This window comes from Macrotis lagotis, chromosome 5 (genome assembly GCF_037893015.1).
Source record: "Macrotis lagotis isolate mMagLag1 chromosome 5, bilby.v1.9.chrom.fasta, whole genome shotgun sequence".
NCBI classification, from domain to species: Eukaryota; Metazoa; Chordata; class Mammalia; order Peramelemorphia; family Peramelidae; genus Macrotis; species Macrotis lagotis.
In genome coordinates, this window is record NC_133662.1 from 253,721,653 (window position 1) to 253,736,412 (window position 14,760).

The 14,760-nt window shown below is 41.8% G+C and overlaps 1 protein-coding gene across 1 annotated transcript; it reads left to right on the plus strand.

Moving 5' to 3' along the window:
* The first annotated feature begins 716 nt into the window (after positions 1-716).
* Positions 717-4,621, plus strand: LOC141489529 (sn-1-specific diacylglycerol lipase ABHD11-like). The gene is made up of 6 exons (XM_074190108.1): positions 717-820; positions 1,651-1,786; positions 2,531-2,704; positions 3,337-3,507; positions 3,812-3,993; positions 4,489-4,621. Exons 1-6 carry the CDS (start codon positions 717-719, stop codon positions 4,619-4,621), a joined length of 900 nt encoding a protein of 299 aa, XP_074046209.1.
* The last annotated feature ends 10,139 nt before the right edge of the window (positions 4,622-14,760 follow it).

Here is a 14,760-nt window from a genome sequence, read left to right on the forward strand (position 1 = left end):
TTTGGGGTGAAGGCAGAAGAGCCAGAGACAAGGCCAGGTTCCTCATGGCTAAAGCAGTGATAGAAGATTTCAGAGTTAGGTGTCTAATGGAAATGAGTCCCTCAGGTACTCTAAGGGCAGTTTTGACAACCTGGGTCTTTTAAATTGCTATCTTTTTCTTCTAACAAACTCCTTCATTTCCAAAAATATTCCTTCCCTCCTCCTCAAAGAATCATAAGAAGGGAGAACAAAAAAGGGGGGCCAGGGGAATATTCTGTATACCAGTCAACACAGCGACTGAGTCTGAAAGAATGTGGGATGCTCCATGCCCTTAGTTCCTCCCCTTTCCCAAGAAGGCAGAGGTTGTCCCTCACCTCATTTTCCAGGGAGAAAAGAAGTCTGAAGAAGAGAGTGACTTTCCTAAGGTCATGCAGCTCATCCAAGAGCAGAGTGCTTCCCACTCCAGCCAAATTCTGCCCCTGATGAGTTCCAAGGTTATTTCCATTTCTAGAATCCTCTGATTCCACAGAAGGCAGAAGGGGACTCCCACAGAAGCCAATCAGACTGACACACCTAGGGCAATGAATATCAGTGAAAAGAGTCTTGGATTAGGTGTTTGAGGCTGGGGGGAGGCTAGAGGAGAAAGAGGGGAGGGGTGGGACAAACCACAGGCTGGGCTGGGACCAAGGGAAGTTACAGTGCAGAAGGTTTGGGAGTCCTAGCAAGGTGGGCTCAGTATGTGGCTGCGGACTCGAAACCTCTGGGGGTCCTCCCGCCCGCGGCTATCACTCCTGCAAGGTGTTGGTTCATCCCTGTCCACTCTCAGCAACAGTGGGCCCAGGTCAGTCCGGAGCCCAGAGGGCTACCTCTTGCCCCTTTCTGATCCTGACCTCAACTTTCTCCTCATCTTCTCCTCTCCCTGGAACGCTCCTCCAGTTCCCCTCTCCCTTCCCTTCACCTGCACCAGTGCCCTTCCTTTACTGACTCCCTTCTTTCTGGAAGCTTTCCCTTCTCCCCGTGGTTCTCCTCCTTTTCTTTCCCCTGACCCTTCCCTCCCTTGCTTCTCCCCTCTTTCCTTCCCCTCCTCCTTTTCTTCCTCTCCCCTTTACCCTGCCTTACTTTCTCTGTCCTCCCTCTTTCCCTCCCTCCTGTGTCCCTCCAGTTCGCCTCTCCCCCCGTAGCCTTCCTTGCTTCCCCTTGGTCAGTCCTCCCCCCATTCCCTTCCTCTCTTCCCACTGGGCCTTCCCAGCTCTCAACTTTCTCTGCCTTCTGCTTTTTCTTCTCCCCAGCCTCCCTCCCTGCTCTCCCCTCCCTTGTGACCCGCCTGGACTTTCTCCTTCTCTGGTTTCCCCAAATTCCACTTGTCGCCAGGGGCTGCTTCCTCTCCCTCCTCTCCCAGGCCTTGCACCCCACACTCAGTTGTGCCTCCTGTGCATGGAGCGGAGCACTTTTTCAATTAACACCTGAGTAGGGGAGATGAGAGCCCCGAGGACCCTGCCCTGCCCACCGAGGACCCTGCCCTCCCCACCCTCCCCACCTAGGACCCTGCCCTCCCCACCCTCCCCACCGAGGACCCTGCCCTGCCCACTGAGGACCCTGCCCTCCCCACCATCCCACATTCTTCCTCCTTGTCTCCTAATGCCATCCATCCCTTCTCCTCTCTCTGGCCAGGACGCTGCCCCTCACCTACAGGCTTCTGGATGGTCTGGACATCCTCCCACCTGTCATCCTCCTGCACGGGTTATTCGGCAACAAAAACACCTTCCAGGCTGAGGCTGAGACCCTGGCACAGCAGACAGGCAGGAAGGTAAAACGATTTATGGAGAGGGACAGAGTCAGAGAAGGAGGGGAGAGGGGAAGGTTGAAATGAGAGGCCGGACAGCCCTGCCCTCCTGGGGTCGGGCTGGAGGGGCACAAGGAAGTTTCCGCGTACACTGCCACCCTCTGTAGTGGTTCCTCCTCACTGGGGACTTGCATGCAAAGGGCATTTTTGATCAGCAATGACTGGACTAAGTGCCTTTTGACTTCCCTTCCATGTGGAGATGCAGCGAAGGTGGGTCTCCCCTTACCCTTCAGTGTCTCCAGCCCTCAGCCTGGAGGTTTCACCCGGGATCAGTGGAACCTTTTAGAACATGCATTTCAAATGGTAGGCATTCCTAGGAATGAATTGTAAATGAAACGGCATTTCTGTTTAAGAGTGACCAGTTTCTTTCTTTCCTAAAGTCACAAAGCAAAAGAAAATGGAAGAAAACTGAAAGCTAGGGAAAGGGGGAATCAGTGACCCAAGAATCAGACCGCTGAAGGGCCAGCACTGGCCACACTCGGGCTGGGGAGGATTACAGATGGCACCGGATACTTTTCTTTCTCAGATTCTTGACCTCCTAGGGGCCCATCTTTCTCACTTCCTCCTATTGTGAGGGACTACTCAGTACTGCCTTCCGGGACAGCCTGGAATCCCTCAGATAAAGCTAGGTTGCTATCAGTGCCCCTGGGGTGGAGAGGGAAGGGAAAGGAATCCCAGAGACTGATAACTCCTAGTCTCTGGCCCCAGGTATTGACAGTGGATGCTCGGAACCATGGAGAGAGCCCTCCTGGCCCTGACTGCAGCTATGAGGCTATGAGTGCTGACCTGCAGGCTCTCCTGTCAAAGCTAGGGCTCACCTCCTGTGTCCTCATTGGGCACAGCATGGGGGGCAAGACAGCCATGATGCTGGCACTACAGAAGGTAAGGGTGCCCCCCTAGAACTGAAGAGGTAGAGTGGCCAATGTCCCATAAGCAACACCCAAGATTCAGCAAACTCAGTAAGCTACTTGTGGAGTTGTGGGAGGAGTGACCTTGGGACTGGGACTAGAAACAGAATTTCCCGGGGGAATATCATTGTTTCACACAGTTCATCTTTCTAAATCCCAATGAACTGAAGGCAAATTGTGGATGCCTCCCCCAGCATTGGGGGATTTCAGAGTACCAGAGTCAAATTCTAAGAATTTTTCCTCATAAATGTCATCATAGGGGTGGCTAAGTGGCACAGTGGATAGAGCACCGGCCCTGCAGTCAGAAGGACCTGAGTTCAAATCCAGCTTCAGACAATAATTACCTAGCTGTGTGACTTGGGAAAGCCATTTAACCCCATTTGCCTTGCAAAACACTAAAAAAAAAAAAAAAAAGTCATCATTTCTCCAGAGCATGCAAGCAAGAAGGGAAACGTCAGGACCACTTAGAGGCACCTGTAGTCCCCCATCCTTCCCCTTTAGGGACCATAGTGCCCACTTTTTCTGCCCTAGTGCCATCATTAAGTGAATGGAATAGGAGGGAGGGGATGTATTGGAGTTCGTTATGTGATGGGTTTTCTCCCTCAGCCAGAGCTGGTGGAACGTCTAGTCTCTGTGGATATCAGTCCCTTCATGGTCACAGGCACTAGCAGTATCTTTAAAATTATCCCTGCTATGAAGTCTGCAAACATCCCTGGAAATCTTTCCCATTCCCAAGCCTTTGAAGTCATTGATGAGCATCTGAAGCCATTTGTCCAGGTGAACCCTCCAGATCCTCAGGGCTAGGGTGTGGAGATGGGTTACTGAAGCAACAAGGCAACACTTGAATTTGGCATCCTCAGGAGGGAGGGGGGCTTCTATTATAAGCTCCTCTAAGACCAGTCCTGTCTTTGACTTTGACTTTTCTAACACTGTGACCCACAAGGGTCATTTTACTAAATTTCTGTCAACATGAAGAAAGTTGGAGCCTGGTCTGGGTGAGACTTAAAAAAAGATGTTGTTGGGCATGGACTGAAAAGATGGTGGGCCAGGTGGCTGTGCCAGCAAAACTCTTTTCCTCCAGGACGCAAGTATTCGGCAGTATCTGTTCAACAGCCTGGTGCGGATCAATGGGCAGTATGTGTGGAAAGTCAATGCAGAAAACTTATGGCAGCAAAAAAACCAGTTTCTGGATAATCTGCAGATCCAGGGAGTCTATCCAGGCCGTACACTCTTCCTCACAAATGACAGTTCCTCCTTTCTCCCGTAAGGCAGGGCCAGAAGGTGGAGGGGTATCTATGCTTAAAGCATTTTCTGTCTTTCTTGGGTCTCATTTGGGCTCTCCATCACAAGGCTGAGGGCAATTGGGGACTTCTGCTATGCTTGGATTCAGGAGGGCAGTCTCTCTCCAGCATTGGGAGTCAACACGCATATTATCTCATGCAGATTTCTCCGTAATCCTTATGCCTTTATGCCTAGTCTGTTTTCCCACCTGCCACCTCCCATACCTACTGCTCATCTCTGCCCTTGTGACTACCTGTCTCTGACTCCTCTTTTCTCTCTGCCTCCTCTCTTTGCCTCCTCCTCCTTTCTTCTTTTTTTCTTCTTCTCCTCCTTCTCCTCCTCCTCCTTCTCTTCCTTCTTATCTCTCTCTCTTTCTCTTTTTCCTTCTCTCCCTTTCCCTCTCATTCTATACCCCTCACACTTCCTATTCCCCCCCTCTTCATCTCCTTCATTCTTTCTTCCCTTCTGTCTTGACAGATCAAGTCACTTCCCGAGGATCAAGCTCCTATTCCCTGAAGCCCAGTTCCAGATCATCCCTGATTCTGGTCATATCCCCCATATCAAGAAGCCCCAAGAGTTTATGAACAGTGTCCTGAATTTCCTCTCCTAGAAGACATTCCACATTCTACTTTCCAACTTTCAAACACTCAGAGAGCCATAAGCACTTCTTTGACTTGCTCTCTTTTCTTAAAAACAAAAAAAACCCCATCCTTTTCTAATTCAGAACTGAACAAACACCAACTAATATTAACATTTCCACAGGCAAAGAAGAAAAAAAGGAGAATTGTTGAAACTGAATTTCTATGATGTACAGCTCGGGGGTTTTTTTAATAATATGATCAATTCAACATGTTAATTTCAAAGTTGTCTTGTTTGTTTTCGGCCATTCGTGGGGTAAAGTCCCTGAGCTATGACCTTTCCTTATTCCCCCCACACACACCTGAGCCTTCCTGTCAGCCCTCTCCTTGCCCCCATCCATTCATATTTATATACCACTGGTCCCCATGAGTTAGCTCCCAACTGGTGCTACTCTCTAGAGACTCTTGAAAAGAAGACTTGGAGACAAAAAGCTCATTTCCTTCGAGAGTGAAGATGTCAAGCAACGCTCCACCCTTCAGGGATAATTGTAAGTGAGGGACCCACTCTGTTCGTCACTTCCTAAGGCAGCATCTCCCTGGGCCTTGGTTTAAGAGCCCTGTCAACCTTGGCATATGAAGCCTCCCCATTCTGTAGTCATTCCTGTGCCCCTATACTGAAGCCCATCAAACCCTGACTTCTGCAATGTATTCCATTTTGTCCATTGTTCTATAATCCTGTCCGCAATGTTTCTGAGAATGAGCTAGACATGACCCTATCCCATTTTATACTTGACAATCTTGGGGGGGTTGTTTTTTTATAGGGTTTTTTTTTGCAAGGCAATGGGGTTCAGTGGCTTGCCCAAGGCCACATAGCTAGGTCATCATTAAGTGTCTGAGGTTGGATTTGAACTCAGTTACTCCTGACTCCAGGGCCAGTGCTCTATCCACTGTGCCACCTAGTCACCTCTTGTTCTTCATTTTTTCTTTTTTAGTTTTAGTTTTTGTAAGGCAATGGGGTTAAGTGACTTGCCTAAGGCCACACAACTAGGTCATTATTAAGTGTCTGAGGCCAGATTTGAATTCAGGTCCTCCTGACTCCAGGGCCGGTGCTCTATCCACTGTGCCACCTAAGCTGCCCCATCCTTGACAATCTTAACTATGTGAGGTAGTCTCAAATCAATTACAGGTTTAGGCTAAGTATAAAAAGTTCATTTCTGCAAAAATTCTAGCGATGCTTCCAGTGGAGTAATTTGACCATATTCTGAATCATCTATAAATCATCAAGGGAAATGGGAAGGAAATAATTTATATCAATTTTTTCTTTATATCATATAGATGTCTCTCCCTAAAAGTGATGTAAGATTGGCTTACTGATTTTCAATTATAATCTTGAGAATTATGGGGGAGGGAGGAGAGACAGGGACGCATTTACTGCTGAGAGTTCTGATGGCATCCCTATCTCCTCAGGGATACCCCTTAGAACCCTGAAGGGGTTTGAGTCTTGAGGTTTGGAGGTTCATCTGTGATAGTGAGAATTGGGATAAGGAGCCTCAAGAATCATAGGTTACATTAGGATGTGTTTACTGTTTCAGGACTTTTGTAAACTGAGTGCCAGCCCTCCTCTTCTGTGAATGTAAATGAATTGATATTGCTTCCTAGAGAATTTATGTGTCTCCTAACCTTTGGGGAAAGAGGAAGACTTCCCACAAAGGTTTCCATCTCTAGTCAAACTGTCCCAGATTTAATCATAAAGGAGACTAATCCCTGAAAATGTTACCCAGCTCTTTAGTTTGTTCTATCCTCATTTCTGAGTAGAACTCTGGGGCATATCTTTAAAACATAACTGAGGTATTGCTCACATTTAGGTCTCATCTAAAAAGAATTAATCATCAATTTACCAGCATTTATTAAGCTACTATGTACTGGGCAACGTACTCAATTCTGAAGACTTTTAACAGGGTATCTTTTAGAACAGCATCAAGAATATGAAGTGCATATCTGAGAGTTTTTAAGATAATGATTCTCTTTTTTTTTTTAATTTAAGGCAATGAGGTTAAGAGTGACTTGCCCAAGGTTACACAGCTAGGCAATCATTAAGTGTCCAGGGTCAGTGTTCTATCCACTGTGCCATCTAGCTGCCCCCTAAGATAATGAATATCCTGGGCTGTTCCTAAAAGATAAAAATCACTGTTACTTTATTTAATGAAGTAAAATGCTAATCTGCTGCTATATAATTAGATTTCATATAAAACTAGGTTACATAACTGTGTGTGTGTGTGTGTGCAAACACATATATACATAGAGAGAGATTTTTAAATATATGTATATTTAACAAACAGAATGGTATTGAGAAATGCAACAGTGATTACAGTTCTTTCCTCTTCCATGGAAAGACTTTTTGCTTTCAGTTTATGAATTCCCACCCAAATTCATCAAGCAGCAGAATGACAAAATTCATTTGTGTTCTGTTCCTACACTGACTGGTGGTGATAAAAGCAGAACATGTCCCATGAAAATTCAACAAATCTGATCATTTTGAGTCATTTGCATATAAAATATAGAATAATTGGGGTTTTCTTTTGTTTTTTTAGGTTTTTGCAAGGCAATGGCTTGCCTAAGGCCACACAGCTAGGTCATTATTAAGTGTCTGAGGCTGGATTTGAACTTAGTACTCCTGACTCCAGGGCCAGTGCTCTATCCAGTGTGCCACCTAGCCACCCCAAGATATAGAATAATTGTTGAACTGCTATCCCTGTCATTTGGTGTGAATTATTCAGGTTCATTTGTTTTTCTTTATAATCAAAGGATCAAAATGATATTGTGGTGTCGGGGATCAAGGTTCAATGTGTCTGATTGTAGCTGAACAGATCAATATAAGCTACTATAGGTCTTGTACAAAAATCCACATAAACATTTGGAGTGGAGATATCTCTAAATCTGCACGTTTCCCTTTTGAGCCACTGCAGTTCTGCTTTGCTCCTAGGACACTGTATCTCCACATTATTCTGTGCAATCCTGTACCAATGGTTCACAATCAATACCAAAGTTTGTTTTTTTTTAGATTTTCCAAGGCAATGGGGTTAAGTGACTTGCCTAAGGCCATACAGCTAGGTAATTATTAAGTGTCTGAGGCCAGATTTGAACCCAGGTCCTCCTGACTCCAGGGCTGGTGCTCTATCCAGTGTGCCACCTAGCTGAACCAATACCAAAGTTCTTTAGAGAGACCTTGAGAATGTCCTTATATCATTTCTTCTGGCCCACATGTGAGTTCTTGCCCTTTATGAGTTCTCCATAAAATAGTTTTATATCTATATCTATATCTATATCTATATCCATATACATTTGTTACTCAATGTCCCTCCAAGTTCCACTCTATCAGTTCAGATAGAGAATGGACCTCAGTGTCTGGTATCTTCTTCCAAGTGATCATCAGAATCTTCCTAAGACAATTCCAATAGAATCCATTCAGTTTCCTGGCATGGTGCTGGTAGACTGTTCAGGTTTCACAGACTTACAGTAATGACATCAGGACAATGATTCTGGAGGCCTTAAGTTTGGCAGGCAGTCTACGACCTCTTCTCTTCCATACTTCCCTTTAAAGACTCCCAAACATTGAACTGACTCTGGCAATGTGTGCACTGAAATCATTATCTATGTGTTCATTCCTGGGAAGTATACTACCAAAGTAAGTGAATACATAAATTAGTATTTCTTCATTTGCTATACCATATATTTGTAGTTCCATATATTTATAGTATTGTGCTGGCTGATGAGAATCTTTTTTTCTTGAGTTTAATTAGTAGACTTTAGTCTTAAATGACAGAATTGAGCATACTCTGTTGCATTTCAGTCTTCTAGGCTGCATTGAGTACAACTCTGTTAACCTCACCTTTGTGGACTTCACTTTGAATTTTGTTTTCATTGAAAAAAGGCATAGATTCATGCAAGAGTTGTACTTGAAAACAGCTAATAATTTTGACCATTGCTTCATCATCCACCAGTACAAGTAGGTCATTAAGTCTGGATTGTGGGGTACATAGCAAGCAGTAAAATGTAAGAAGACTGGAAAGTTGGGAGGGTCTAAATTGTAAAGCCAAAATGCCAAACAGGAGAGTCTATCATTTGGGAGTTGATGAGTTCTGACCTGCACTTCAAGATTAGTTTGACAGCTGAGTCAATGTTTGACAGTTGGAATGAAATGGGCAGAGATCTGAGGCAAGGAGATCAACTGGACTGTCACTGTAAGAGTGAAGTGAGGAGGGCTTTCACCAAGGATGGTGACTTCAGGAGTCATAAAAAGTCAGACATACTGAAATAATTCAGCAATAACATCAACAAAATTATTTGTGATGTCACTTGTGCATGATAAAAGTGTTTATGCTAATATTAGCAATCAATTATGAGAGGGGAGAAAAAATCCCAACAGCCACCTACAAGAGATGCCACCTAGCATCTTTCAATATTTTATCAACTCCAGGGAAACATAGATTGCTGGAGGTTCATTTGTTATTATAATGTCCTTTTTCCTCTTGTAGCATATTCTTCTGTTATAGGAATGCCTTACAATGTTTTAAAATTCACTATGCATTCATGAATACACAATGATGATGATTCAAGGGAAGAGATGTTTCCTTCTAAGTATCATTTATTTTTTTTTAGATTTTTTTTTTTTGCAAGGCAATGGGGTTAAGTGGCTTACCCAAGGCCACACAGATACGTAATTATTAAGTGTCTGAGGTCAAATTTGAACTCAGGTCCTCCTGACTACAGGACCCGTGCTCTGTCCACTGCACCACCTAGCTGCCCCTCATTTCTTTCTTTCTTTTTTTTTTTTTTTAGGTTTTTGCAAGGCAAATGAGGTTAAGTGGCTTGCTCAAGGCCACACAGCTAGGTAATTATTAAGTGTCTGAGGCCGGATTTGAACCCAGGTACTCCTGACTCCAAGGCCCATGTTTTATCCACTATGCCACCTAGCCATCCCTCATTTATTTCTTAATTTGCTGTATGTACTATTGTTTAAGTCACCCTCCCCCCAAGCTTAACAATTCTGGTATAGGGGTATTGGGTCCCAAAAGGGAAGACAACAGGTGAATTTCATTACATGATTGACTTGGAGGACCTCAAAATATGGTAATGATTCCTTTGCCTCAGCCTCCCAGTAGAGTCTAGAGATAGTCCTGGACTATCTCAGATAACCAAATTTAATCTAAATAACAAAATTTATCCATGTGTATATGTGAGTGTGTGTGTGTGTGTGTGTGTGTGTGTGTGTGTGTGTGTGTGTCTGAATTTATGATTATCTAATCTATTCTGGGACAAGTTTCTCAGAATTCCAACCTATGTCAATTCTCTTGGCAATGACCAGACCAATTAAAACCAAAATTCCAAGAAAAGACATATACATATTAATTTCTTCTTATCCCTTTATCTATGCAGTCTAAATTGTTTCTTACTCTGTCTCACTTTAACCCTTAAGACATGGAAAGCAATTCTAAACACTTTTCAGTCTATAATTTAACTTAGATTGTGCTTGAAAGCATAAGAAGAGGAGGACCATTGTCAGTCATCTTGACTTATGTCTTATCACTGAACTCTAATGACTCTAAAGAAGAGACTTTGCACAGCCCACCCTAGCCTAAATTCAATTCACTTGCAAATCAAGGCATCACCCTGATGTCTTTAGTCCTCTTCATGAACAAATATGAAACCTCAAAGATGCAGGGTCCCCTACTAAAATTATGATGATAAACCACAAAATTTCAGATCATAGTATTGTATGATATGGAGAAGAAAATGACAAACAAGCCCAGTATCTTTGCCAAGAAAACCCCAAATAAGGCCCAGAAGTACTGGACATAATGGAAGCCACTCAACAACATAACATAAATTTAGCACTGAGAGGAATCTCAGAGGTCATCCAGCCCATTCAAGTTTTTGGATGGAAAAACTGAGTCCCCCATCTCCTCCCAGAGGTGAAGTGCCCAAGGTCACATGGGGAATAAATAATAGAGTTAAGGAACAGGGTGAAGAAACTAAGTCTAGAACAATTTTTGCTTACAAGGGAGGATTCAATGTGAAGGATGAGGCTCAATTCAGAAATAGACTGTAATGTCAAAAGACAAACAAATGACATCAACTTATTTTAAAAGCTAATCTCTCCCAAAAAGAGAGGAGAAAAGAGCTAAGGAATTTTTTTTCTGGAAAAGTTTTATTTTGGTTTATTTTTGTAAAATTAGTCCTCTTGGGGTGGCTAGGTGGCGCAGTGGATAGAGCACCAGCCCTGGAATCATTAGAACCTGAGTTCAAATCCAGCCTCAGATACTTAATAATTATCTAGCTGTGTGGCCTTGGGCAAGCCACTTAACTCCATATGCCTTCCAAAAAAACCTAATCTTTAAGGTATTCTTTCAGATAGATCCAAGTATTCTCATGAGTAGGGCAGTAGAAAGTATTGATTATGAAATTACTTATAAAAACACAAAACATACTATTCCTTGAAGGTAGAAAGAGTTCAGGCATTGAAATTTAAAAAGGTAAAATCTATATAACTTAATATTCATGTAAAAATAGATGAATAATCAAAATATTCATTCTGTAAAAAAACTTGCATCATTCATCTTCCCATTTGGAAATTTATATTCATACAAATTACATTATGTAATGAGTGTCTTCCTTTAGTGTTTGAGCATTTTTGAAAAAATATTAGCTTTATTTTAAAAAGAGAGATAAACTTCCAGCTTCTAGGATTTCAAAGAACCTTTAAAATGTAACAAAAAAAAAAAGATTCCTGTTAGCTAAAATAAAACAACTTACCAAATCATTCTAAAGAAGGATCCTAGGGCGGCTAGGTGGCACAGTGAATAGAGCACTGGCCCTGGCATCAGGGGGACCTGAGTTCAAATCTGCCCTCAGACACTTAATAATGACCTAGCTGTGTGGCCTTGGGCAAGTCACTTAACCCCATTGCCTTACAAAAACCTAAAAAAAAAAGCAAAAAAGAAAGATCCTAGAACTTATGCCATAATTATTCCCCTTATATTAAATTCAAACAGATTTGCAATAGGAAAGTAGTAAGAAAGATCACGTGTGTCTGTATGTATGTGTGTGTGAGTGGGTGACAGAGAGAAAGAATACTTCTTTTAAATATTAAGAATCGATGACTTTGAGATAGCTAGATGGTAAAGTGGAAAGACCACAGTCAGGAGGATCTGAGTTCAAATCCACCCTCAGACTCTTAATACTTAGCTGTATGATATTGAACAAGTCACTTAAGCCAGTCGCCTTGCAAAATTAAAAACAAATTTTTAAAGAGTCAATGACTTAAAAGTCAAGTAATGATCTCAAAAATTGTCTTATATGTTCCCTTCTTCCTATATTTTCCTGTCATGTGGTCTAGAATGGATAGGGATTATTTTAACTTGATCAAAAGGGGGGGGTCTTTACATTTTACTTTCTAATCTTTTAACTAATACAGATTATAGTGATACAGATGCTAACTGTTGGCCATTAAGTCTGTGGCATTCTCCAAAGCTGGCCTTCAATAAATTTGAAAATGTGAAAGTGCGCTAGTCCCAGTCAAACTTTAGATTTATCATTTTTTTTGTCTGAAATAGATCAAAGATTATCCGATGATTAATTTGCTAATCTGCTTTCTTACCTTTGTGTCATAAAAAAAATGAACACAAAAACAACCCAAGTACTTCTTTTAAAACCTGAAATTTTAAGGGACCTCTAGGTAGCACAGTGGATAAAGCACCAGCCCTGGAGTCAGGAGTACCTGAGTTCAAATCTGGCCTCGGACACTTAATAATTGCCTAGCTATGAGACGTTGGGCAAGCCACTTAACCCCATTGTCTAAAAAAACTTGAGGCTTTATACTCATGTAATAAGCAAATATTGCAAAATTTCTAAAGCAATAAACCATTTAATCCTTCAACCAAAACTCCTATTGCCCATAATTGTCTTCAAGGACAACTCTATTTATTGGGCAGAAAATGGACCAGAAGCGACTGGGGAAAAAATATCAAGTCAGGCAATGATTTGGATGTCAACATGTCAAACAAAAGATTAGGTTGACAAGGACTCCTGCATTCAGCTGGAAGGAAGTCATTAGCAACTTTAGAGAGAGGAGCAATTTCTTTCTTTTTTTGTTTGTTTTTTTAGTTTCTTCAAAGCAATGGAGTTAAGTGACTTGCCCAAGATCACACAACTAGGTAAGTATTAAGTGTGTCTGAGACCAGGGTCCTCCTGATTCTAGGACTGGTGGAGCAATTTCAATAGCGTGATGGAAGGTGGAAAGTCATTCTGCAAGGGATCGAGGAATGAGAAAATGGGAAGCTAAGGAAGAGAGACAGAAAGTCAATTTGCTTCACTAACTTTGAAATGTGTTTGTACCCTTCTCGAATCATTAGGAGAGCAACTATTATTCAATCTTTTTATAATTACACTAAGAACAATTTTAAAGGCCCTCTATCAACTTGGAATCTATTTCACGATGGGAGAGAGTTAGTAATTGAATACTAAATATTCCTAAGGATGACCCTTGGTTAACTGGAAGTAATAGCTGGACTACCAAAAGAAAAATTCAATCTAATATTTATGGGTTCAAAAGGATCATAGATTTAGACTGGGAAGGACTGCAGTGAGGTCTTCTAGAGAGCAGTAAGCAGTTTTCCTGAGGTTTTCAACAAAAAGAATTTTTGGTAATCAGTCAATGAACAAAAATTTATTTAACCCTTAATCTGTATTGGAAACTGAGATATAAATACAAAAAAAAAAATCAACAATCCCTACTCTCATGGAAGGAAGAATAAGGAAACCTGTTTCACTAAAGCATTTATCTCTGGACAGATACCTTCCTCAGCTTCTGGTATAAAGCAGCATGAAGTAACTTGGGACAAAGGTTTATGAGGATCCAATTTAATCTTGACAGACAATTTCTGTTATTATTTGTTCAATTTCATTAGCAAGTTTTGACCCATGGTAATCAGATGAATCTTTAACAACTTCTCGCAACTGAGCCAAGGTAACAGAAAACAGAAGGGAAGTCAAGGCTCCTGGCAAGCATTACTAAAACCCAATTTTCATTTTCATTAGGGGCATCCCAAATAAATTCTATTAGGAGACTAATAAAATACTACAACTTGATTTGCATGCCAGAATTCATTCTAGGACATTAGAAGGATAACAAACACTCAGCTGAAAAATGTGATGATCTGATTTAGAATCAACTAAAATTGTTACTGGTTTTGAAATAAAATGAGAAACGAGTTGATTAGAAATACTCCTGTATTTTTTATTTCAGTGAACGTAGCATTTCAGGAATTTTCTGATTTCTAAAAGTAGAAGGAAAAACTCCAGTATGAGTTCCAAACTTGGACTCTCTTCTCTTTCCTCTACAATTGAGATAAGGACCAGATTTATCTAACTGTATTAGGGGAGAATTAAGGTTGCCACAATTCTAGAACTGAGAAGACATAGTGGCATGAAGCCTGGTGTAGCTCACAACCTGAGTATTATTGCTAACTATGTAGGTGATATGTTTTCTACATACCCAGGCAAAGGATGCAATTCAACTAGTAATGCTGTCATATATTACATGCAATTTGACATTTTTTTCTTATATGCAAGGTTGCTCTATACATTTTTCATATATTAATTAGGAATTTGTTCTGAACCTGTGTTAACTATGTTTGCTATATTAACACTGTAACTTATGCGAAATAGAGTTTGAATATGCACATAGATGTCTCCCAAGTGGTTTGCAGGGGCTGCAAAATTTTCCCTGATGAGGAGGATGTAAGACTGTAAGGCAGTCTCCTTACTCTTTGCAGACATTCAGTAGCCAGACTGAATGGTTCATTTATGTATGTAAAGGGTCTGAAATCTTGTATTCTTTTTGATTTACATTAAAAAAAGGTCATAAAAGGATGAGGTTTAACAAAGATAATGGGTTTGGTCTGGTGCCTTTTCTAACCTCACTGGTGGATAAGCTGCAAGAATGAGAGTTTAAAAATAAAGAAATAGATAGGAAGTATAGCTGGAAAGGAGAGTCTAGCTGCTGGGAAGAAGAGAAAGAATTTGGCATCTGGGATAGAGGGGTAGAGAGCCCCCCTGCTTGGGAGACAGGCAGCATCTGAGTTGAGATTCTAAGAGACACGAATCAAAGAGC